The sequence below is a fragment of the Periophthalmus magnuspinnatus genome, chromosome 23 (assembly GCF_009829125.3).
Source record: "Periophthalmus magnuspinnatus isolate fPerMag1 chromosome 23, fPerMag1.2.pri, whole genome shotgun sequence".
NCBI lineage: Eukaryota > Metazoa > Chordata > Actinopteri > Gobiiformes > Gobiidae > Periophthalmus > Periophthalmus magnuspinnatus.
In genome coordinates, this window is record NC_047148.1 from 19,111,387 (window position 1) to 19,138,613 (window position 27,227).

Consider the following 27,227-nt stretch of genomic DNA (forward strand, 5'->3'; position numbering starts at 1 on the left):
TACAGACAGAACTGAATCAGTGTCTGGTAGTTTTTTTTTTTTTGTTTTGTTTTTATTTTGAGCACATGTATCGGGTAAACTTACAGCACATTTCACAAATAATCCTTATATAAGCTCAATAAAGAGTGGGAAGAAGAAAACGTATCAACATTTACTCTCGATGTCACTCCAAATCACTAAATCCTTTGAATTTTTCATTGTCGGTGTCGCTTCTGAAGAACTCCACCTGTTCCGGAAGTAGATGAATCGTCGCATCGTGTGGTAGATACTGGCACACAAGCCTAAAGTGCCCTCGTGCGGTTATCAGATGTGAAATTATATATTTGAATAATTTCACATAGACGTCGCATCTGAGTATAAGTCGCAGCCTCAGACAAACTATGAAAAAAGTACGATTTAAAACCTACTTCTCCCTGATAATCTCCTCTAGATCACTGTTGTTTTCACTTAGTAACATATTAAAATAGTAATTATTCATATCCAGGACATTTTTAAACTGTCAGCAACAGCAATTATCATGAAATAATCGTTAATCGCAATAATTTTGAGCATGATAATCGTGACACCAGATTTCAGTATCGTCCCGTAACTACAATAAAACTACAGACCAAGACATTAACAGTATTAGAGGCGGGAAAATAGCAAAATATATCACAAATGTTGTCTTGGAGAAATGCAAAACAATGTTGAGAGTATTGTAATATGACTATTTAAAAAGGTAATTCAAATGGTAAATGAAATAAACTTGTAATCATGTAATCTTTGAAGGCTATAGTGAAATCCTGCAACTTTGTTTAATTATTCAGCCACTTTACAGAGTTTTACAAGCACATACAGTACGTAATCAGCCAAAAATATCTATATATATATTAATTTTTGTCAATAAAGCCAATCCTTAAATGGATCTCTAAGTGATGTAATCAAACCGACGCATGCTTTTCCCACGCATGGTACAGTATACGGTGTATTCTTGTGTACACATGCGTATGTCAACACTGGAGCTGGAGCACATGGCCGGGCTCTCGACTTCTACAACGACGATAGTGGATAAAACAGGTGCTGCTCCGGCCACACTCCAAGAAGAAACGTTCCAGACTTTCGGCACGTGTAAAATACATCTGCTTTAATTTCCTAAACAAGGTATATCCATAAAACAGGAGCGAATAAATGGAAAACACAAAGACACGCAAAGGGTAAATAAGCCACTTTCTATACACTACGCAAATCAAATGTTAAAATGCCACAAAAACATACAAAAAGTCACCGCGATTGTGTAAAACTAAGGAAAAGGCCTAGTTCTCAGCACTTTCCCGATACTATACTTTCACTACATAAGTAATTTTTATGTGCAATGCATGCTGGGAGTCTGCAGTAATCATGGGAATTATCTCGTAATGACAAAAATTTCATCTGAGAGCATATTTTGGGATTAAGGGAATTAGGCTGCACCTGTTTTTGGACTCTTTGGTTCTCACAAGAATTTCGTCATAGTTAACAAGGATGAAATTGGTGAGACGCAGATCAGAGAGGAGTCATCGGTAAATACGCTTCTTCGTTTATTTTTTATACTACGCTGCCTTTTTCATATCCTGTTTTTGGGGTTGTTGGACGTATTAATGGATGGGTCAAATGTATGCCAGTTTACAGACATATTACGTTATTCTGTTCCGTAGCAAATTAAATCATCACTTTAAGTTTCATCCATTGTTAACTGTAATTCTGAGAAGTCAAAAACACCTTCACACTGTTGAATACTGCTGCACTATCTCTTCAAACTGGCATCGCACAGTAGCAAGCAGCAGTTTTTCCGCTTAAGGTGTTTTTACTTTTGAAAAATGTCGATGCAACGTTTCTTTCCGGTGTGACCCAGACCCAGAGAGTACAGTTCTGTGGGTGGAGATAGGTGCTAGGTGACGATTTGAGTTTTCTTTTCCACTGAAGCCTCGAACACACGTCAATACAGGGTTATTCAAACGTGCGAGAATCAATCGTAAACTGCTAACAGCTCATAAAAAGTAGTCTTCGCTTAACATGTGCGTTGTAAACAGTATTACCCCGCAGCCTTAACTACATCACACCAACAAAACAGAACAGAACAGAATCTCCAGAACCATTTGCTTTTCTGTAACACCGGAAACTGACTCACGATGAGGGGTCTGCAGTTCCCGTCATGTTTTTAATCCTTTTTGTTCCTTTTGGCCTGGTTTCAGCGCTTACATACTCTCACCGTACACTGGCTACATCGCAAACACTCTGACAAAAAGTTGGTATGACGCAGCGCTGCAGATGAGAAATCCTTGTAATGACCCATTGAGACTAAGCTAACGCGCTCACCAAGTGTCGAGGGTAATGCATTATTGAGTTGTTATCAAGTAGTTCAAACACTGTGGCGCCAGCTGCCAGCACTATCTCTTTTTAAGGCTTGTTAACTTCGATGGCTTGTTGCTCTGAGTCGCTTGTTAGCGGCGTTCAGATCTGGATGCCTTAGATTTTCGCTTGGAGAGCTGTCATAGTAAGGTCCTTTTTCAATATGACAGAAGAGTAAATAAGGTTAAAACATCTATGGATTATGTGGCTCAAAAAATGCTCATGTTATTCAGTCAAACAAGTGAGCTAATGAGTTTTTCCACTATTGCACATACATAATACATTTTAGGGCTGCACTATACACACAAAACTATGCTCAGAGTCAGTTGAAGTCTTTATAACTCCAGCAAAGGACAGTCTTGAGGTCGGGAAGATTACTGTTTGGATGAAAAGACTGAACAGGAATTGAAGTATATGCTCCAAAAGTTTCAACATGAATGTCTTAGATAATAGTGTAAACAAACACAATAGACCTGTCTCCTTTGTATCTGCCAGCTGCTGTTGGTGCCGACGTCCTGCAAATCTGACAATGAAAATGTAGGTGAGTGCATCCACAAAGAGCTCACTGGGGACGGATCAAAGGCCAGTCACTGTGCTGTCTCACTGTTTATGAATAATCACTGTTTGTATATCTGAGTTATGCGTGTAGACTGCGTACTGTTCACATAATACGACAAACTCAACGACCAAAATGAAGTTAAATGTTTCAGAGGCTTTAAAAACATAGGCGCATGTTGCAATTTCAAGTGATTTTTTTTAATGTGCCAAGGCTTAAAAAAAATAGCTAACACTGCAAAAGTCTGATTGGACAGTGGTGTGCTGTCTCTTCCCTTCAGTCTTCCAGAAGGGAAACAGATCCTTTGTGATGTGGGACTGAACCAAAGTGATAGAACATTTTCCATCAACAGATAATGGCACACACACACACACAAAGAAAACAGTAACATATGAGCTCAATAGCCCTCAGGACAGTCTGTACACTGAAGGTCCTGGCCAAGATAGACATACAAGCACAAGCTAATACAAAGAGTTCATCTTCATGTGTGATGTAATACGTCAGCAGTGCCATGTTCTGTACTCTATTTGTTTTATGTGCACTGATAATGAAAGGTCTGGCTGTCTTTAACTGCAACCAAAGAGGAGGTTTAGTTGTTTCCAAATAACCTACATCACAGTGAGAACAAGCAATGAAATCATTTTATCAGCTAGAACAAAGTAAATCAGACTCTATAATGCCAATCTCCTCCATGTGGACGTGGCCTCAGCTTCCACTTGTGGGTGTTGTGTGTTAACCACAGACATCAGGGCCTATCGCATGTGTCTTTGTACTACAGCACAGGCTGTGTGTGGCTGACAAGTGAAAGATATGAAAAAGACACTTCAAAGTTCTTTTATCAGCTCAGAAGACCAAGTCTGCACATGTTCTATGAGAATTGGCACCAGACCTACTCTGGCAGTGAGCCACCTACAGCTAAAAGTTTACATGGCACATACTACACAATTTATAAACATGAGATTCAATGTTTGATTTTCTCAGCAGGTTTTAGCAGTTCAGAAGGCAGCAGATGAGAAATGCTCTCTTAATTCACATGCCATAAGTCAGGCCCAAGGGCAGCTTCTTCTCTGCAGTTCACACGGTGCCTGCAGCATCGTCTACAGTCCCCTAATATCATCAAAGCAATGAAGCACACACAGTGCTCCAGGACACACACTCACATACATAGTACTTATCCTGCACAAAGCTAACTAATGGAGGTACTTCTGACTTTATGTTCAAACTAAGTGCCTAAAGTTAGAGGGTCCTGACAGTTTGACACTGAGCTACAGTCTCCAATCCACAGAAGCACAAAGTGGAAAGTTACAGCAACTTGTGAATAGTTACACCAACATGTTAACACCTCTAAGAACCTGCAGATATGAGAAGACACCCAGTCTAAAAATACAGTTATTCTCACAAACACACAGAAGACGGACTATACTCTTGTGAGGTACCTGTCTCTTCAAGGTTTGTTTTCTTAATTTTTCTCCTGTGAAAATTAAATAACCAATGACAAAAACAGGACCAAGTCTAAAAGAGTGACAGGATCTGACTTGTTCAAAAGAGAGAAGACAGGAGAGCAAAGTCTGTGTGGATCAAATGTTAGCTTGGTAAACTTGGTAGTAGCATTGATTACCCCTGTTGGCCGCCGGCCTGGTGCGACTGCGGGACCTGCTGCGCTGACGCTGCAGTCGAGACTTGCCCAGGAATCTGTAGTAGTACGAGGGTCTCCCCGAGCCCTTCCTGGTGACTCCAGCCATGGTCCCAGTCTACAGCACTACAGCCCTGTCCAGTCTAAGAGTGAATCAAGTCCAGAGCCTGTTCTCATCAGGACTGCAGCCTCACAAAGAAGTCCTTCTTCAGTACTGCTGTGTCCTCATGTGGCAATCAACATGACGTCCTCTGATACTTCTCTTACTGTGAGAAACAACAATCAAACCTCCAACAACTTGAGAGCTGAGGCTCAAAGTGATGTGTGGCTCCGCCCCAGGACACTCCCCTTCAGAGTTTCCCACAGCAGGATCCCACATGCACAAGTCCAGAGAGCTGGAAGTGTGTTTCCTGAATGGCAGGAAAACCGTTCCTGTTTCTGTGAAAGAATGTCTCACACACACTCATTATCACTGGGCAGGTCTGATCACCATTGTGTCTGCTCAAAGCTACTTTCTTTTGTGTGGCAACAGACAAAAGAGGGAATATGAGGTTTGAAAGAAGGGAGCAGAGGTTTTGGCCACTTATAAAACAGGAACTGGCTTTGACCTGAGCGGAATGGAGTTAACAAGCAGTGTCAGGTTACAGCATGTCTTTGTGGCCTTGTTACCCTCACTAATCTGTTACAGACCTCAGATAAAGCCGTGCCTATGACAGTAAACAAGGAGTACACCAGGTCACCACCCTCTGCCACTGCAGCCACATCCACAACATGCTCCGTGTTTTACATTCAAAATCCTCTCATTAGCTTCACAGAGAAAAGGCTGGGAATGACAGAGAGTGACCAATCACAGACACATGTCTATAGTTTCAAACAGCCAATCAGAGCAGGCTCTTTAGGAAGGGAAGCAGCTGGAAGCATGCACACAGAAATGAGTGACATGCACAAAAGTATACATTCCTCACAACAACTGTGGCTCTGGAACATTTTTGGAGTTATAATAATTTGGGCAGGACACCTCCATCACAGCCACTACACAAGCAACATGAACACTGTGGTAACAGATGGGTCTTATCACTGACCTGATCACTGAATAAATGAATGACTAATGATTTGCATGTATTTTGCGTGGCTGATGGAAAAAATAGACAAGGAAGTAACGAGAGCCTATAGCAGAAAAAGCAGAAACTGACCAACTATGGTCAGTTAGACAGCACAGCTAATGAGTCGCTTTCATGAGACGGAGGGTTGAACGGTGCAAAAACAAATACATTTAAAATGCAGCCATTTTACAATAACAAACCTTCCACATTTGCCAGTAGCCTTGTTTGTTTGTTCCATATAGAATGCCATTAGGTAAACATCATCCAAAGTGAGTCAGACACAGCACAGCAACACAAACACACACGTGTTACACACACAAACACACACATATATGTGCAAACAGTGAGTCGACATCTGAGAGCTTCTACTGTGAGGCAGCGTCTCATAAATACACATTAATGAGCCTAATAACGTGCTTCTTGTAAGTAACAGTGGCACGTGTGAGGCTCTTTAAAAGTCTGAGCAGAGCACATAATGGGCACAGTGGGAGCGCACTGCTACAATGGATTCTTGTTAGGAGCCATGGAGCCTATAGACACGCAGACCAGAGCAAAGAGGGGCTCCTGGAGAGCTCATGTGCTGAGGTTGGACTCCACACTCTTTAAAACACAGACAGGAAGTGAAACTGGTCTTTATTTTACACAGTTAAAAAGAATCTTACGAGCAATGAAAGGTCAGTGACAACTGTAAAAATTTGTAAGAAACAATTTACAGCCAAAAAAGTTTGTGCACTTGAACACTCCAAAACACCCATAGAAATATAATTAAGCTCAAAAAAAGTTGAAACTATGCGAAATGAGTTTATCTGAGAGCCCCACATGCCCCGAACATCTCCAGTGGAGAAGAAAATGGGACTAATTTCTTGAGCCACAAACAAAAAGAGAAACATATTGATTTATATGAACAGCCAGTGCCAGTGTCTTTATCTGCTGCTATTGAATCTCACAGAGTGGCCCTGTGGCTCTTACCACAGGGCCAACTGAGAAACTCACCTGAGAGACTGGACACTCTGAAAAAAATAATCTTTGAAAAGAGAAAGTTACAGCTAAGAAGTAAAATCACACATTAAATACATTAATCTTGTGGGTTGAATGCAATGCAGCAATTCTAAGCCTCTGGAGGAGACAGAGCGTAGCATGTTAAAATGCTGACCCCTGGTGGTCAAACTCCATCATTACTCTTTAGCTGCAAAAATAACTATTACTGATGGTTCATAGAAACAAATTACATCATGACAAATATTTAAATAAAGGCACACTAACTCTGTACCCGATATTTAAGCTTTAATATTACATTTTCCTTTAAAACAAAAATGTGAAAAGCCAGCATGAGTCGCAGCGCTAACACTCACTATAATATCTGTCACTAGTCACAAGTGGTGAAACTGATTTTAATTAATGCTTGTTTTTGGAGTAGAAATGGCACATAGTAACATTTATAATTAACAATGAATCTTGACAGCCCTAGGCAAAATTTTTATCACAACTAAAGGGTCCAAAGAGTCTAAATCTGGTTGAAAACGCCTGGGGAAAAAGCCGGAGAACTAAATATGAGCAATTATCTTAAAGAGAATGCAGTGGGAGAAGATGAGCACTGGTTTATGATGTTTTGTGCAGCACTTTGGACGCGTTCAGGTTATAAAATGCGCTATATAAATAAAGTGGATTGGAAAAGGTACAACAAAACAAAAAATAAAACAACCAGACCTATAACTAAACAAAAGCAGACTATATAAACTTATCTTTATTTATAGCCTCGTCTCGGGCCTTGAAACCATTATAGCGCATACTATCAGAGATGGAAAGCAAGAAGTTATTTTAGTTGCACTCAAGGTTGTATTTAGAGGCTTGAGAGTCCAAAGAAGGTAATTACAGCAGATGAGGAAGATAAATGTGGAGGATAATAACTATACAGGCTACCTACAACATGTTTTCAGTAATAAATCAGTATCTGTAGTGCCACTGATGTAAGGAAGTCACATTAATCGTGGCATATTGAGATATTCTTTTAACAGGGGTGTGATTTTGCAAATACATGGCACATTGTAAGTCAGTAAACACAAAGTACAGCTTGGAGCTCCCTGTGCTGCTGCTATAGTGACCGCGTGGTATCTCCCTCTCATGCTCGCCTTTCTTCTCTTGTATTCAGTCCTCCCACTCCCTGTTGGCCCCAGACTAAAGGCCACGCTGCAGAATGTCCTGTCCAAAGCCGAACTCATTACACAAGACTGAGCCACTGAGCGCGAACAGAGGAGATCTGTGCGACACTGATGGACACAAACCCGCAGCCAACACAGGGCAGATCACACGAACCAAGAGAACGCACAAATAAGAGGAGAGAGGGGGAGCTAGAGAGAGGAAAGAGGGGAGCGGGGGCTACTAATGAAGGGATGGGAACATAAAAAGGGGCTTTGGACATGTTTCCAAACATGACAAACAGACATTGATTTGAACTTCAGAGAGTCACAAGGGCCACCGCAGACTGAGCGTGGATTTACAATGCAGTACAGTATGTCAGAGAAGCTTTGAAGCACTCAGCGAGGAGTCCCAAGAGTGAGTAAGCACATTTTTGTTCACTAAAACTTGTCAATACAAACACATAAAGCCTGAATCTAAACTCAGGCCTCAGGGAGAGAAAAGCAAAATCTTGTAGAAAGTTCAAATGATCGCTGGGGAACATTTCACTGAATCAGATCTGCAAGAGGCGAGGTGGCATCTTTTATGTGTCTCCAATTCCTGTCGCCATCTCTTTTATTTTCACTCTTCATAAACTGTATTTGCGTTTGACCATGCACTGCTAAAGGGTCTGTCTATGGATCTATAATAAGAACTGCACAAGACAGTCCCCCATCTGTCCCCAAGCGAGATAGACTAGTGGTCGCTCCAGGTACTGCAGCTCAGAAAGAATCCTTCCATAGAGCACAATATATTTTTGGTAAATCAAACTGTCCGTGTCCGTTTTGTAGGGATTCTTCTATAGTTTTACAATATAAACTTTTATACCATCAAAGTGCGTCAATGAGCACAGGTGATCGAAAACAACGCGACGCCATCTTTGGTTCATCTTCTACGTGTCTGTCAGGAGAAAGACCTTAAGCTAAACCCTTGAACAGGTGCGTCATTGTATCTGGAAGATTAGGAAACTGTCCATGTTTGAAGTGGAGAGAATGAACTAAAATAACGTTTCTGAATGCAGACTGTGTTGACAGAGACATTCTACTTCTGTCCCAACTAATAACAGCTAAAATCAACAAGCTTCTTATTACTTGGACTCATCACAGTCTGGCTCAGAAAGGAAATAGAATTCATCATGTTTTTCACAAAGTTAGCATGTTGTTTTGCTGAATCCATTCTCTTTTATAATATCGTTTATCTATTGCTGATCAGAGGAAAAGAGCAACAATCTTAAACAGTCCGTTACAGTTTATAGAAGCACAATAATGTCCGCGCTCTTTTCATTAACTGGAGGTGAACGATGACTTTACAGAAGTAGTGGAAATGTTACAGACAGACGAAAGAGAAATGCATTTTTACAGTTTTTTCTTCTCAGACGACTTGGACAGAGAAAGCTGTAAAAGCGTAGAGGATGGAAAGAGCCAAGTGGCCAGTTTTATAGGTAACAAAACATGTCATTACACAAGTGAGACTGTAGCGCCTCAATTACCCTCCTGCTCATTCCAACGAGTTTACTGCAGCTTTTTAAAAGACTCAAACTAAAAGTACTACAAGTTCTACACTGTTTTGTTAGGTTATACGCATTTTATTTGCTCTGTTTAGCCTTTATTGTTGAACTGTGCGTATTTATTTGAGGAAAAAGTTAGAATTTGAACATTTGCAAAGGTTATTTTAGCTCAGGTTCACACAAATGAAAGGGTCTGCACAATATGAGAATAAAACATGGGATTCGTAACGGCATTATAGCACTATTATAATATACTTTTTGGCACAATAACATCAGTTAATTTAAAACAAAAGATACACATGTCTTCATTAACTTCTCAAACTGGGGCAAAATAAAACTTAAATACAAAACCAAGACCCACCCAAGTCTCATGTTGGACTTAATAAGGGAAAAAATCTGTTAGTTTATTCATTTTAAATAAAAAAACAATGCAGTTTCTTAACTTTTTTTGCAGCAGCCAGTATTACGATATGGATATTTTCGTGACATACTGTGCAGCTCTTGTCAGGAGAAATCTGAGTCAATGAAATTCAGAAAGACTCATGTTGTTTAGGATGGAATGTAAAGAATTTGTCCAGTGCCCACGGTGGTGTCTACTGGCCTCTTACTCACACTGACTCTATTGTTGATGAACAATAGGCAGAATATGTAAATGGAGGTGAATCATATCGTCAACAGAGTAAAACCTGAGGTAGTTTGGGGATTTGGAGCGATATGGGTCTCTCTCCCGTGTCTACAGGACTCTTTTTTAGAAATCTATGGACGAATTATGAAAAAGCAACTTAACTATAAAAGTTCAGCTCATTTTATAGTATCTCCGTGTTATAAATAAATGTGTGTCACCCATAAACTGTGTAAATAAATGTAAGATCTAGTCAAATGAAGCAGCTACACGCGTGAATTTGGACCCAATCTCCATGTTTGGAATTCCGACTGCGAGTATCATAGCAACCAAAGAGCCAATCAGGAGCAAAGCTGTTAAATGTAACGCCCCTTTCTGCCCGAACTACTGGTTTAGCAAGTTTAGCCACGCCGTCAATCAAACCTGTTGTTAACGATAGCGGGGGTGACCTCGGGGGAAAGAAGGCGGCTGATTTATCTCTTATTAACCCTATCGTGGCGGATGCTGTCGTCGCCGATAAGACTCGCGGTTGCGGACTTTCCGTAACCATAACTCCGCAACCGATTGTGCGATCATGTCAATTGAAACGGCGTCTCAAAGCAGAGGCATGGAGCTATTTAAATATGTTAGTGTCATTACGGTAATGCGCTTACGTTGTCACTCAAAGATGACCAATCAGAGCGCAGGTGCCGTCAGTTAAGGAAAAATACGGATGGATATGTAAAATTGAGGTAGTTGTGTGGAAAAAGGACAAAAGTAGATGCTGATACTTCCTTTAACATGATTTTTATGGCTAAAACGAATAAAAGTCTAGACGTGCTATCCTGCTTTTATGTTCATATCTTGAGTTACGGAGACAATATCGAAATAAAAACAGCAGGATGATGTAGAGCAGCTTAATGTGAACGTTTTAAGACCAAAATGATGGATCTGGCAGCAACATTTATGGAGAGAGGTGCGGCAGTTTTCTAATGTAAAGTGAATTGGAGCCAGAGTCGATGGAGCCGGAAGCGCAGCCCATGATCGCTTCCCATCTGAAACACGTCCATTTACATATACAGCCTGTGGTGTCACCCCAAGACACAGTAGAAAAATAGAAATAGGGTACGAAAAGAGTTGGGTGCAAAAGTATAAAATAGTCTGCACTGACCTTGGAGACAACGTAAGCAAAATTCTAACTACCCCATTTAATTAATATCTTGTTATTTTCTTCTAGCTTTAAAAAACTCGCTTTCAAAATTGTGTTCACTGCCATTTTGACTCACATAATCAAATTTTCAATGTCATAGTGCTTTTCCCTACATGGGGCAGGACACCAGCGGAGTGCCAAAATCTGGGACAGCGCACACGAAAAGGAGGTTTATAATGGAAACGTTCTTGAGTCCATATTTGAATGTCTTCAAAGGGTCACATGACGAAAGGTGTGGGGGGGAGGATGTCACAGGAAGTCACGAATGTAGGACATTAATTTCCCTCCTCTTTCCTGTTTTCTATTTAGTCTCAGCCCGTCTGCTAGCTACTTACTGCGGTACGCACGTAAACGTATTCTTTTAATGCGTAGTAGGAAGTGGAGCATGTGCCTTTTTGTTGATTCTGACGACAAATGTGGAACATCTCCTGATCAGACTGCCGGTTTCCATGGAAACACTGAAGACTGGTATGCATCGTAAGAGAGAAAATATTTGTGGGTTTGATAAGGGACAAATCTTGGGCTAGAAAGGTTCGATTTCCAATGAAAAGTTTGAAAATGATACAGTAACATCTCTACAAAAAAAGATCCTCTATCAGATTTTATTGAATTGGATACTTTGAATTTTATTAATTTGAGATGGTAAAACAGAAATACAAAGACAAACTGACTAATGTCTCGCACAAAGCAGCAGTTTTGTGTGTTAACATGGTAAATCTAAAGTGTTATGGGTCACAAAAGAAGCAAAGTCGTGTACTGATAAAAGAAAATATATCTTAGTTACAGATAGAGCCAGATAAGGTATTGCGTAATAAAACAAAAAACCTGTTTTAAATACCACTGTGAGGTATTTCGTTTGCGGCTCATTGAAAAGCTCATTTACCCCAAGAACTAATTGCACGATCTCCGACAGCTCAAGTCCAATTATGGGCTGTGTATGTGTGTGAGATGTGGCCTGCACAGTATTCTGCCCCAAGTGCTCCTAGTTTTTCCCGTGCGTGACTCATCTAACAAGGCCATACAAATATAAACATGCTGCTTGTGTAGCTCCACTTTCCTCGTTTTGCAGGAAGGCCTCAGAGTTCAGACAAACAGCAGAAAATAAACAGTTTAAGTTATGACTATTGTCCCAGTCACTTTACCTCCCGCAATATTTAAGCAGTTGTGCAATAAGATCAGCACTTTCAAGTATTTGTATTGATATTTTAATGAAAAGGGGAAGTCTACCTGCTCTTATCTATGGAAATGCGATTGATTTGGCTAGAATGTTGCACAATATGGCAGTATGTCCAAGGAGAAAATGAAATAATGCCACACAAGTTAAGGGTTATATCTGCAGAAAGGCAAAACCACTCACGGTAAGAAAGTTTAATGTTTTTTTTTACTAGATATTCTTGAGCAACAAGTTTAAGGTTGTACTGTGGAATACTCCAGGCAAACCGTTAACATGTTCATGGAGAAAAGCAGTTATGGCGTACTCTGCACCAGAAAAGTTACGCAGTACAGTTGTCCCTCGCTATATCACAGTTCATCTTTTGCGGTCTCACTTTTTTGCGGATTTTTTTGGTGCAATTTTACATGTTTTTACTACAGCGTGTGGACGTGCGTTGGGACTGTAGACCGTTGTTAATCAGTCTCCTCCGCGTCTCTCAGAATGTGTTCAGACAAATTTACGTAAATGTTCGATCGACACTACAACGGAGCGACGTCAGGACGAGGAGGCGCGGTCAGAGGAGCTGTCAAATACACTATTAATTAATTAACCTTATTGTGGCGGCTGCCGACTTTCCATTGCCGTAACTCCGCAACCAATTGTGCTATCAAATAAATTCAAACGTAATCTCAAAACAGAGGCATGGGGCTCTTTAAACATTTTACTGTCATTACGGTGATGTGCTTACGTTGTCCCTGGAAGCTGACGAATCAGAGCGTAGGTGCCGCGGGGATTTTCCCAGTCAGGTATTGGATGGGTCAAAGGAAAAATACAGATAGATATGTAAAACAGAGGTAGTTGTGTTGTGTGAAAAAATGCAGTACGTAAAGGAAGTATCAGATACTTCCTTTAACGATATTTATGGCTAAAAACGAATAAAAGTCTAGGCGAGCTATAACGGTCTATAATGTGCTCAGTGTTTAAAGGGTTAAACAAGAGAGAAATGTGAGAAAATGTTAACGCCTGTGTGAGAAAAGTGTATAAAGTGTGTGGTGAGGGGGTTTACAACTGCAAAACATATAGAATAATTGTAAAAAATAAAGCTGATACTTCACTGATTTTGTCATTTTGAACGAGGGACCACTTTTAACCTTTAACCTAGAATAATATTAGATTATTCCCACCTTTCAAACGCACAAACTGAACACTTACCCCACAGCGTTATGCTAATAAGATTACCCATCAGCCGAATACTCGCTGTGAGACCTTTAGTTTTTTATATTACTGACAGAATAATCGCAAGTGAATATTGTAAACGGTACTTTGAATACAGTAGATTATTTAAGGTATTTTAACACTGCCTTTCACCTCCGGCTTTTATCAGCCCGGACCAGCATTCACCGTTATCTTCTAGCTTTGAGTTTGATGACCATAAATGTATGAAGAATGTAGGGGCAGCTGCCGTACATCTGCGGGAAACCTGGTGGCACAGCGCGGTGTTCTTTGTCAAACTCGGAGCCTACGAGAGCAGTAGCAAGTATAGCAGGAAATACATCGCCGCGCTGCTAGCTTTGAAGGAGGCTGCTTGTCAAAAAAAGCATAGTATGAAAGAGCAAAAGTGAAGGGCCACATCTGCTCCTGGGGGCCACTGAATTCACATATACATAACAGATGGAGTCCAGCTGCATTTATAATGAGAGGGAACGCACAACTCGCTGCTCTATTTTTCATAAACGTACTATGTATATTGCAGAATTTCCCTTGCGATCGATACGTCATAAGTGACTCGCAATCTCAATGAAAGATGCAAAACGTGCGTAACCCATCGTGAAAATGCGCAAATAAAATCCCTGTTTCTGTGGACTAAATAAACCTAGCTAACATTTCTGATTATGATCTGTTAATTAAAGCATTAACTCATTCTGTTACTGTGCATTTGTACTGTGAAGCCTTACATAATATTTCTATTGGCTCATCAACAAATGGCCACAGTTGGGTTTGTAAAGGACAGCCGAGTTTGTGAATATTTGTCCACGCTTCAGTAACTCGAAACAAAAAATGTCCTAATTGATCATGATCGTACTGAGCTATAACGGTCATCCGAGGCACAAAGGCGTGCGTCGGCCGCTCTGTCCAAACACACGCTGAGCTCCAAAATGATACGCACAAACAAATCTTTTCTAGTTTTCAGCACTTTTATGGAAATCTTAATGGCAAATATTTACACTATAGCAGGGGAGTCAAACTCAATTTCACCGAGGGCCAGTTTGTATAGATGTAAAAATAATATGACTGTAATTGCCCATCTACTGATAAACTGACATTTTAAGACAATCATACATTTTAATTTATCTTGTCGCGGCCACATAAAATGACATGGCGATCCAGATTTCGCCCCTGGGCCTTGAGTTTGACACGTGCACTATAGGAAAGAAAAAATAAAGCATTCTCTACTTTAGTTAAGCAGTAGGGCGAGTTTAAATTTAAGACAACATTTCCTTAAACACTGTTAATACAAAACACTTTTACCCGGAAACATACGCGGTAAGTTTGGATTTCATAAGCAGAAACGGCTAAACAAGTGCGTTCAAGAATAGCGATTCCAATCTCCAGGTGCTGTATCAATACTGTTCTGGTTTTAGTTGAACATTTCACAATGGCACCACTGGCCGTCTTTCACTCAAAAGGTCACACTTAATTAAACGCAGCTCACTCCGGGTTCAGTTCTCTGCATCGCTGCTAGAAAAAAGCACAGTAACTTGCACAGGGAGTCACTGGCAGATTGCATGCCAGTAGTCGTGCGCATCACTACAGAACAGATAAAGGAGTAAAGCAACAGTACGCTTATCTACATGTACTTCTGGGGGATACACACACACACACACGTACCGCGGGGATGCTATTATCTCTTCAGTCAGTGTGGTTTATCACTGAACTCTATCGCTCTTATCACTGTTTGTGAGATGAGCCCACTTTCTCTGGCTGACAACACTCACAGTTACAGTGACGTTAGGATCATATGACAGTGTATGACAATAACTTTTAAAAGACTATTCACCCGCTCAAAACAGGACGCTAAAATGAGCTCAATGAACTTATGTGTGTGTGTTACATTAAGGATGACAGGAGCTCTTCACACACATTGATGGATGAGGTTTGATATTAAGCTTGGGGGCGATACAGCAAAATGGTAATAAGAAAATGCACTTAATCAAAAGATTTCACGTATAAATCAATAACAACTAATGTGTCAGTGTAATTGTTTCCTATTAAGAACAAGTAAATATTGTTTCTGATATCAAGGTTCGAGACAGACTTTTTTAAATAAAGTATGTGTGTATAAAACAAAATGAATATCTATAATCCTCAGAAGTTAGAACAGTGTATTTTTTACTTCCACTGCAGCTCCTAGACACAATAATTACGAGCTGTGATTCATTTGATTAAAATTCACCTGTGGTTATTGATTGTCATGTGTAATAATGCAGATCCAGTTGCTGTTGTCTGATGTTAGATGATTAGAACGAGCTTTAGTTTGTCAGTTTTATAATAAACCGCTGACCACTCCTCACTCTTCTGCATTGTTTTATAAGTTTCTTCACACTAATCACTTCTGACCACAGTCAAATGAAGATGCTCTCACCTGAAACTAGCGGTCCTAACGGCAGCCCTGACTGAAACAAGTCTCAACGTATTCCACAGAACTTTAAAGTCTCCACGATACAAATACAGCATATGCCATGACACAAGCATTAGAGATTAGCAGTAACTGTAAATCCACTTGTAATTCTAAGTACTTACATCAAAACATAAAATAATCTGACTGGTATATCTGTAATCTGTCATAACAAGTCCACCTCACTGATTTGACTCTTTTTTCTCATAGGAAATCTCAATAGTAGCAATTTGGAGTTGTAACTGGATTGATACAGGAATTCCAATTCAGCAGTCCATAATTCCCGCTCGGTATTCCCAGTAATCCCTCGTCTCCGGCTGTTGTGAGCTGACTTCCTTCCCCACAGCTGCTGGGCGGCTCTAATAATAGGACAACAATGCCCGCCCAAGCCTGGACACACAGTTATGAACAAGTAGTAAAAAGGGAATCTCATTAGACACACACACACACACACACACACACACACATATACACAAACTCATACACGCACAATTCAAAACTAAAACTCTTATCTTCAAATCACTTTCTCTTTATACATGCCACTTCAGTAGGGCAACCTGCAGACGGAGTTGTTGCATGTTAGGTTGTTGCAAGTAAACACATGTTGGTGAAAGAATGATGAGGAGGTTGAACTCTCAAATAAGCTGCTATCTGTGGTAAAGACAGACGTAGACAGCGCTGTAATCATAGCAGAGCTGATAAATGAAGACTACATAGTGCTAAAGTAGCTAATGACTACCTTGCTCCTATACAACACACCAACAGACAGTGAAGAGCTTATGTGTAAGAATGTAATGTTTGTGTTGCAAATCAGCCAAGACTGTTACATTCCCTTTTGACGATGCCCTGAGAAATGAGAAATACACGTGCATTTCTCCTTATTTTCACCTAATGCAACCTTTACTTACCTTTTATGTGTTGCAATAGAAGCACATATGCCTCTTGTCCCCGTTTGTACATTACGCCATTCCAGTACAAAAGCATTCCAATTGAGAATCACACACAGTTTTTCATTAAAAGGCCTAAAAGAACAACGCTCGCTTACCTCAGACTAGGTGCCACTGCAGGGCAAAAGTAAAAGTAGGCTCATTCTGGGAAGCATCAAGTGGTAAATCCCCAAACTTGGCTCACAGCGCTGCCTTGCTCTCTATATCCGTCTGCCTAGGACTCATTCAAGGTAGTGGACGGGGGCAAGTATGCATGTGGCACTGTCCTGTGGCATCCAGCTGGGTTAGCAAAGCCCCCCACACTCAGGCACGCACAAGCAAACAGAGAACTTTCTTTGTGTTGGGTTGCTTTCTTCTACTTCCTTTACTTCCTTGCTCCATGACTTCAAACGTATGAAAAACTCTGCGTTCTTCTTCTTCTTCTTCTCTCACATGAGCAGGCTAATGAAAAAAGGGAAGCACAGGGAATGCCTCAGCACTCAGAGCTTTGGAAGAGCAGGAGGAGGAGGAGGAGGAGGTAGAGGAGAAAAGGGGGCGGGGCTTCGGTAAAGAGAGCTAAATTCCTATACTACGGGCCATCCAATCAGGAGCTTTGTTGCGGTTGACCAAAAACCGCGGGGCCAGACCAGGCCTCTCACTACCACACTCCAGCTTTAAGGCATTAGTCGGACTTTGTCTTGTACAGCGCTTAAGGTTAGTCTCTGAAGGCTTTTTCGGGAGACAATAAACGGCGGAATGTCACAAAAATGTACAAATACGTTCAGCAGATTCCAACGGCGTAGAGTACAATGCTACAGTAATAAAAGCAGTAGCCCTAGTAAGTAGTAACAGTAAGAAATAATAACTTGAAATAACTTATTGCAGATTTTGGAGCAACATTTTTAAACAAAATACATTCGTAAACGCTAAAACGTGCGTAGATCATAAACTCGCTCATCGATCTGGGATGGTTCTCACTGAAAAGCAATCGGAAAACGCAAAATAGTACAACGGTTAATTGAATCTGATTGGTCAAAGTGTCACAACATGGAACCAGCCAAACAAAAATGCACTTTTGTAACTTTTTTCCACGTTTTTCCAAGACAAAATAGCCCGTACTGACGCTAACATCGACTGAAGTGTGTCTGTCTGCGTCGCCGTCTTTGTTTTGGTTCGTTGGACGCTTTGGTTCGCACATAAACCTTAATACTGCGCTGTGATTGGTCCACCTGCACGATTAACCGGACAGCGAGACTCTCTAAAGACGGATTCTCGTGAGTTCTCGTGTAAATTATCACGAGAATCCACGATGCGTAGACGCGAAACAGATCAGCAACAAAAACCCTGGCAAAAGCAAGTCGTAACGCTGCGGAGAAAGCAATAACTTCACTCTTTTCTTCAAATAACTTATTGCAGATATTGCGGAGTAACAATATACGTTCTGTCCACGCTAAAATGTTTTATAAAACCTGTGTTGATCAAGCGTAGACCCGAAACAGTTGTCTAAATATCAATAAGCCTGCTGATAAGTCTCTAGCGAAACTATTTGTATCCCCGGCCACATTCCTCCTCCTTTTTAAGAAGAACAATGGCCCTCTCATGTTACGCTGTCCTTGAGTAGAGATTTGTCAACTCCAGCCTGAGCCATGAATGGTGGGAGCAGCACTCTCTCCTCACCAGGTAACTGACCGCGAGCGCACCGCCATTTTTCTCCTGACTTTTCACTGCACGTCCTGTAGCAGAGGCCTCGGATCGGAGATTATGTCATGCGTACATGCCCGTAGTATACTGTACTGCGGAACTTATGTAACTGACTGGATAAACCTTGTGATATTGTTTTATAATGTATTACAAGATCGTCCATTCAGCTCACAATGCTGTTGTTGTGCGATGGAACAACTATTTTAACCTTTACAGATCGTACAACACTGTGCAAAAAGCAATAAAAATACAAATTCATGTATTCAAATATTTAAAAAAATGCTCAAAAAAGGTTGGACTTATAATACAATGGCAAAATGAATACAGTGCTTGGATATAATTGCAAATGTGCTACTTTCATAATTAAAATAATGTGTTACAGTCTCTATCAATCATCCCTTGTGCTTGTGTTTTGAGTTTATTTTTTATGTGAGTGAAGGCAAACGTCTCAAATATCACACAATCCTTTAAAAACTCCTAGATCCAGAGTTGTCTTGACTTATTTAGTTAGTTATCTTTGTGATTTGGACTCAAATGCTTAAGGTAATATTGTATTACAAAGTCTCTCTGACAGGTCTGAGTGATCACTACGGCATGTGCTGGAGTTTCACACCACGTTCACTCTAAAAACACACCTCTCCTTTTATGTTTGCGCCCTGGTGTCAGTAAATCTTCACCCTGTCGCTGTGTTTGTTCTCTTGTGTAACTCCGTGTGCTCAGACCTGGACGTGTCAAAAATACTCGACTATTATATCGTATTGTATCTGATAATCACTCCGTCTGCCATGTAATCTTTATGGGACAGATCAGAGATAGTCCTCGTGTTAGGGGAATGGATGCATAAGCAAAATGACTCCAGAAAACGCTGAGACCAGGGGAAAATTTACACTTAAAACAAAACCGTCTGCATCTCTCTCTCTCGCTGTGTTTGAATGTAAAGTGGAGAAGTGGAAAATGCATTAAAAGTAATGTGTACAGTATATTATATTAGAGGCAGACGAAATGTCAGCAGAGGCCGTTTTAGACACAAAGGAACTTGTGTGTGGCACGTGGGGTCAGGGCTCTACTGTACAAACTGAGCTGTAAATGCTTTTTGTGGATGGATTTAACCTCTAAAGGCCATACGTGATGTTGTGTAGGACTATAGTTAGTTTTAAGAGATTTCCAGAGCTAAAAAATAGATTGTTTGTGACACATTCTTAGATTTCCATAAGGGTTTGAGTCCAAGTGGTCTATTTATTGCAGAGAATATCTTAAATTTTGTCTAAGGTTTTGAACGCGCTGTTTATTTAGAGCTATTTTCAGTTAACTGTACTTTTATATTTGTCAGAGCTAGCTGCTACTGCCCACATTCTTGTATCACTCCAGCCTCCATACCATGTTTGATTTCGGGTGTTTTGTCCAACCTGGTTTTGCTTCCTTTCCAGATCCAAGTCCTCAGTGCAGAATTTAAAGGTGCACTGCGTGACCTTTGTCGTGAAGGGTATACACCAACTGCTCGTCTTCACGGAGATGCTACTGCTTTCTCTGGAATGTTATATATAGCAATAAACTTGTTTCCACCTCCGAGGAGATAAGTAGGTGACTTCACCAGGCTTAGTTACAGCTCGGAGTTGTGAAGAGGTGACGCGCTCACAGTGAGAGTGCGTGTTTTTCAAGATCTTTTTGCGCAACAGAAACACAAATGGCACATATTACAAAAAAATCACAAGATCTGCTCAAAGTCAGACACAGTCCTTCTCTCACCGCGTCCCCCGTCTCTCTCCGCTGTGGGGGCTGAGTGCATTAGCATATGATTTACAAAGACATTAGAAGCACATTCTTAACAAATGTGTAGTGAGCTGAGAGCGTGAAACAAGATCAGCAGCTCCGGTTGTGGCTCAGACATAAACACATAAGGAAAAGATAGAAAGTAGAGCAACACTTAAGCACATTCTCATATACAGTCATTGTTTATAGGCTCTTTATTACAAGTCTGTGCAGTGGCTGTTGTGCGCGCTGCTGACTGACAGGCCCACATCACACAGGCTTTCTCCAACTGGGCCAAATGGACAAGTGCCACTGTTATGGCTGGACACTGGTCAACTTTCTGAAGCTATTGCTGAGGTCTTTACTTACGGGGTTATTTATATCCAGTGTTAGATGCGATGTGAGACTGGCTGAGCTGTGATCAACTCAAGATTACAGCAGCAAATTCATTAAAATAATCTCAACTTTATCAGTGGCTAATTAATTTCGCTATAGGTCAAAAGTCTATTCAAACTCAGCCTGAAGTGACACACAATACTTTGCTTTGTGTCAGTCCCAGACCTGGAAAATTAGACAAAAAGGGCATCCATTGTTAAACTGACCAATTTACAACAGGCAAATTACTCCTCTGTCGTGGTAAAGGCTTAATTCACAAGTAAATGTGTAGTACATGTTTATGATGCACATGTATCATTAAGGTACTGGTATAAAAAAAACATCAAATACATCTCAGAGTTGTGGTCGACTAAAGAAATTCTTGATTAGTCAGCTTAAAGGATGCGTGGCTAAAGCTCTCAAAACTATTCAAAATTTAAATTTGATCTGACCATTTATCTCTTTTCAACTTTATTTATAGCACATTTAAAACTACTTCAGCTGACCAAAGTGCTTCACATAAATGTCTAGCCAGTATTAAATGCCAGGGAGAAGAGGTGAGACTGAGAGGATCAGACGGGCAGCGGGACAGCCCCCCTCTGCCTGTCTGGGCACTGCCACAGAAAAAGCTCTGTCACCTCTGGTCTTGAGCCTGGCTTTGGGCACAGCAGCAGGAGATCGTCACCTGACCCTCAAATAAAGTGAACCCATAGAGTCACATTTAAACACAATCAATAACATTTCGAATTGCACCTGATATGAAACAGGAGCCAGTGCAGGTTTCACAGCTCAGACGTGATGTGGTCTCGTCTCTTCGTTTTTATCAGTAGACGAGCTGCAGTGTTCTGGACGTTCTGTAAACACTGCAGCGAGTCCTGATCCAGCCTCACATACAAAGAATTACAATAATCCAGACACAACATTATAAATGTGTGGATTGCTTTTTCAATATCCACCCGTAGAAGTTAGGACTTTACTTTAGCAAGAAACCTCAACTGAAAGAAGCTGGACTTTATGACAGAGTTAATGTGTTTGTCCAGTTTGAACATAGAGTCCACATTCAGGACAGAGGACCAGTCACACTGTCGGGCCCAAGCAGTGAGTTAGTTTGGCCAAACATCACAAATTCATTTTTATTTTGATTTAAGTTCAGAAAGTTTGTGCTCAGCCAAGTCTGCACATCCCTGAGTCCTGCAGAGCTTTGATTGTGGTCTGGCTGTCACTGCTGATCACTGGCAGATATATGTGAAAGTCATCTGGAAAACAATGAAACTGCACTCACAAGGCCACAACTGCACTATTTATACAGAACAATACTAGCAAACAGTGTATTTGTAGGTTATCTCATGATCCACTCCCAAATCTTCAGTTAATCATTCCATGTCTTCTTTCTGCTGTCGCCCCAGAGAAATCCTCTTTATCTAAATAAAATAATTAGTCGACTAGTACAACAGCCCACAATTCTACAGATCTCCAGCTCCACACATGACACAGGGCAAAAATAATCAGTAAAATTAAAACACTATTCAAACCGCAGCTCTGAAACTCCGTGGCCTAAAAGACCAGTTTTTCATCTTAATAGAGTTGGATTATTATTCAACTGTAACCAGAAATATTCACAACACTTCCAAATAAAAGTAGATAAGAAAAAGTTGCTGTTTTTAAATGTGGTTTTATAAAAGTAAAATACACTTTTGTACTACAGGCTTTCAGTGGTCCAGTTAATCTTCTTCAACTAGGACAGGGATCCACACAGACCCATTTACAGGAGAATCAAGGGCTTTACTCCAGTCACTAATTTGGCTCCAAAATGTCCTTTAATTAAATCACTGATTGATTGTTTATTTATGTATTTATTTATTTATGAGTAGTCAATAACAATATAACTGTGACTCTTGCCAGTCTACTTCCTAATCTATAAACTTAATATGTGACAGATGTGGCATTATGAAAGACATTTCAAAAGTCAATTTTAATTGCCTTGAGCAGAAAGATGACAGTGAGAAGTACTCTGCTCCGAGTTACACAGTCACCTCTTCACGGTCACCATGAGCACAGGGAGCAAGATAAAGCATTTTAAATAATTACTGCAATACTGTCATTTAATTTGTATTTTATCTGTTGGGCTATTACCAAACTCCAAACTATTACTATACAGCAAGTACTTCTACTAAAACAACTAAAAACTGATACTACTGCTAATACTACAGGTGTGCTGTAGGCTAATACTACAGGTGTGCTGTAGGCTAACACTACAGGTGTGCTGTAGGCTAACACTGCAGGTGTGCTGTAGGCTAATACTAATGAAAAACCTGAGGCACACTAACAAGACAGAAAGTCCTTTATTGAATAAAGGGACACCAGCGTGTTTTGAGATTCGTAAATTGTTCTTCTTCAGAGCTTTCTATTGGTCTTATTCAGCCTCGCCCACTTCTGCCTCTAGATGTTACTAAAATGCACTTTCCTGTTCATTTCAATGGAGAATCTGAGAAAGGAGAAAGTCTGATATAAAATAGGCTGATTTGTGTGAAATGTTCAATGTTCATGTGACCAACGAGACGACACTGCACCGACTCTCTGGAGGCTTTAAACGGCTCTGTGGTTTGTATAAAACTTATTTGTTGTCACGATCGGCCCCATGCAAAATAATACAACCCCAATGACGACTGCGACGCCCACGGCAACTTCTGGAATAAGGTGAATAAAATGCTAAGAGATTCCAGGTGTCCTTAAACACTATTAAGGACACATGGAATCTCTTAGCATTTTATTCATGGTAGTTTGCTCCATCTTATATTGTCTTCCATTAAAAGTAAATGTGTACAGTTTTACCTTGTAGCTTGTTTCCTTCCAGCTCTGCAGGCCAAATATATTCTGCAGCAGTGAAGGTGAGCCTCAACATCAATGTTCTACATTATTCAGTTAGTCAAGTCCCAGCGATGGGCTGACGTTCTGAAAGTTTTACAGGTTTCTTGTTCTTTCCTTTGTCTCACTCTTGTGTTATGGCAGCCCCTTACAAAAGCAATGTGTGGCTTAGGCGCTGGCCAGAACTCACAGCTACAGTCTGTGTGTTCAAATCTGTTAAATCAGTCTGCATTCTTCATCATCAGCTTCAACAGAACAACTACGTCCATCCCAAAAAGTACATAGAAACACAGGCTGAACGCAGTTCTCTTTACAACTTTGGGATAGATTACAGCATGTGAGCTAATGAGAAAAAATAAGCAATGGAAAATGATGGGACGAGAAGGAATGAGAAGAGTCCCCCCTGGAATTAACTGTATGCTGTCTCGCCATTTCCTCTGTATTCCACTTTCATTCAACACCCACACACCCCAACCACTACACAGCCTACAAATATATCACACAACCATCAAATTACCCTGAACCAAATCAGCACGCCCACAGTGCTCTCACATATGACGCTGTTAATTATTCCATTCTGCAGGAGGCCAAAGAGGGACACAAGTGCCAAAAACTACACATGAAAGTAGAATTTGAGAGATTCCCTTTACAGTCCCACTTCCTCACTTGTATACTGTCGTTTCCATCACGTTGCCATGTAACACCCCTCACCCCTTGACCCTCAACAAAACACTTCTTTTCATTCTACTACAGAGGCCCTAGTCAACAAGAACCAAATGGAGAGCTGCAGTAGCAAGCTCACAGGGAAGCCATGTGACCCTGTACTCCCATCTTAACCAGCAGTCAAACTTTCCTCTTCTCAAAATGCTTCGGATTCAGCAGCTAAACTTACCATTCTGCGCCTCTGGAGGGCTGCTCACGTCAGTTTCCATGTTAGATGTGTCTGATGATAAGCTCCAACATTAGCATAGCCATAGCTTTAAAGAAGTCGATGTAAGTGTTTTTAGTCCAAACTGCTGTAGTTGTCTTCTCCTCTGCAGTTCCTGTTCTCCTGGTGAGAGTAGAATTTTGGCCAGGTCTCAAGTTCTGCTGCCTGCCAGCTCAGCGCAGGCTTTTACCACTGTGTTACATCTGTCTGACTGAGCCCCTCGCTTTGGAGAAGTGGTGAGAGAGCAGAGCAGGGGAAACCAGAGGGAGGAGAGAGAGGGAGGAGAGAGGAGCAGCTTCTATGCCGGAGTGACGAGTCAGATCTGGGTGGGCCGATACACGGGCAACGCATGAATGTTTCCACTATGGTTCATTTTACGTGAGACTATGAAAGCGTAATGTAACTATCACTAGAACAATTACCGCAGTAAACTTAAAGTGTGTTGTCTAGAGATGGAATTTCTGCTCTCAGTCTCTACTTATTATACAAACTTCAGCACATGCACTTAAGACTCAACAATTACTTCAAAGGAGCACATCTGTATTTAATCACTAAGAGCAAAATGTTTATTGCATAAAGTCAAAACAAAACATGTGTTTAGAGAAAATAATAATCTTCTATAACCACTGCGGCATTACATTAGAGATGCAAGTTCTTTCTTTTGCATCTCGTTGCTCACAGAAATTACAACTATGATGGAGTATTATATAAGAACACATATCACAGTGTTCTAAGCACAGATCCAGCCTGTCACATATGGGCCCTAAAAATTGTCATGTTCAAAAAAGGTACGGCAGCCTCTTGTTCAGTTGGGAGATGAGAAGAGGAGAAAGAGCTATGATTTTTTTCGGGAATCCGCTTCATCTTGTCATTTTATCACAGAGCTTATTTAAAGTCAGTGCCAATGGACACGGGTGGGTGAGAGCTGCACCAATGAATAATTTGTATGTGTGTAATGTTGTGGTGAGTGGTACATCAGTTGAAATATACACACAGACCAGACATCTTGTTAGTGCATGTTGTGTTGGATTGAATATCTGGCACCAAGATGTTAGCCTAGATAGGAGATTATTAAGATCTCATAAAACATAAGTAAATGTTCTAACAACTTGTACTTAGGTCAATATTTAGCAGTATTTACAGTAACAATATAGGCAAAAGTGAATTTATCTCCAGGGGTTATCACAACAAACCAATTGCAGGATTGATTTGATAAATGTTTATGCCTTTTCCTGATGCAAAGAGCCACTGTTACTGGACCTACCTTAACTTTCTTGATTGAGCAATGAATTCAACATAAGTCCTGATGATAATGATGAATACTACTATCTATAATATCGGATGGAACACAAAATGCAACTTAAGAAGTATTTGGGGAAACACTACCCTCTTGTGTCTGAATTCAGGGATTGAAATAAACTCACAGTGTAATGTAACATATTTATGTGTGCTATAAAATGTATTTGTAATAGTTGTTACTTATCAAAGGTTTTATTTCCAAAGCTTTTAATCGTAAAGGAATTAGTCCAGTGCTTCATGCCAGCCTGGGTCTTGGCTGCTTTTAATGCTGTGAACCAGCAATGTCTCCATCTAGTGGTTACTTATAAATCAAATACTGAAAAAATGCAATTATTGTGCGTGTTCACATTAATCCCAGCTGAAGTAAAGTAGGTTGTAAATTACTCACCACTTTCGGTGGACATCTGGCTGTGGAATTCTGGAAAATTGGTTTCCACCGGGACACTGATGGTGCGTCTCAAAAGATGGGCCTTACATGATGCCACACGCTTCCCCTGGATAAAGAAGACATCTCATAAAAACACAGACACATGTCACCACAGAATCAGAAACAAAGTAAAAGTAAAATAAGAGGAAAGCATTTGTAATGTTTATGTTAATGCTCAAGTCAACTGCAGCAAAGCATAATTACCATTCTTGATAAATGGGAAGTGGATAACACAGTGATTTAGCACCACATTGGTCTACGTCAACTTTTAGTGGGCTATAGTTTGAAAACCAAAGGTTTGGCTTTCAAAGATTAAACAGACAAAAGAAGATTGATGGCAGGGAGAGAAATGGGTGAGTCAAAGAAAAGATGTGAAAGGACCTGATGTCCTCCAAAGAGACTGATACTGGCTTATCGAACGTCCACACACAGAAGTCTATGCAACACTTTGTCACAGATGTGTTTTAGGTTTTTCTACCTGTATTTCACTGGAGCATACCTAGAAAATATTAGTCATGGGTTCATCTTTCAAATGCTGTCTGTGTGTTTGACTGTTCACATTTTCACTCACAGCAGCACATATGAGCACTTTCAATTACTACAGTAATCAGGACACGTCTTTAACCTTGATCTGTAGGAGACATTTAAAAGCTGAGTACTGAGTACTAAGTACTACTGAAAGGAACAGGATAATGGTTTATATTGTATTTTCTGACATATGACGACTGTGTCATTACCATTTATCATGAAAGACCCATAGTCGTGGGTTTTATTTCTAGTGAAACAACATTTACATCCGCCATGAGTTCTATAGTGATGAACTGAGATGCTGCTTTTATCTATTACTAGGAGATATTGAGTGAGTGAAAAGCAGACAATAGCAGAGACAGAAGGATGTGACAGACTGGACCGTCGGCTCTCACCTCCTCGTTCAGAAGCAGCATCTGACAGTCAGGGACCACACAGTACTTGTTCC

General features: G+C 40.6%; 1 protein-coding gene across 6 annotated transcripts in view; it reads right to left on the reverse strand.

Annotated features, from left to right (window-relative positions):
* The window catches only part of dab2ipb (DAB2 interacting protein b), a 93,333-nt gene extending 67,103 nt beyond the window's left edge, over positions 1-26,230 (reverse strand). The window contains exon 1 of one of the 6 annotated variants that reach the window (XM_033990159.2): positions 26,213-26,230. In XM_033990159.2, coding sequence (XP_033846050.1) covers positions 26,213-26,228 — 16 coding nt within the window. In that variant the 5' untranslated portion in view covers positions 26,229-26,230. Of the gene's footprint in view, positions 1-4,541; positions 4,865-17,026; positions 17,355-24,489; positions 24,737-26,212 lie in introns of those variants that run through there. The other 5 variants (XM_033990154.2, XM_033990156.2, XM_033990151.2 and 2 more) reach the window with 5 other exon arrangements.
* Between the last annotated feature and the right edge of the window lie 997 nt (positions 26,231-27,227).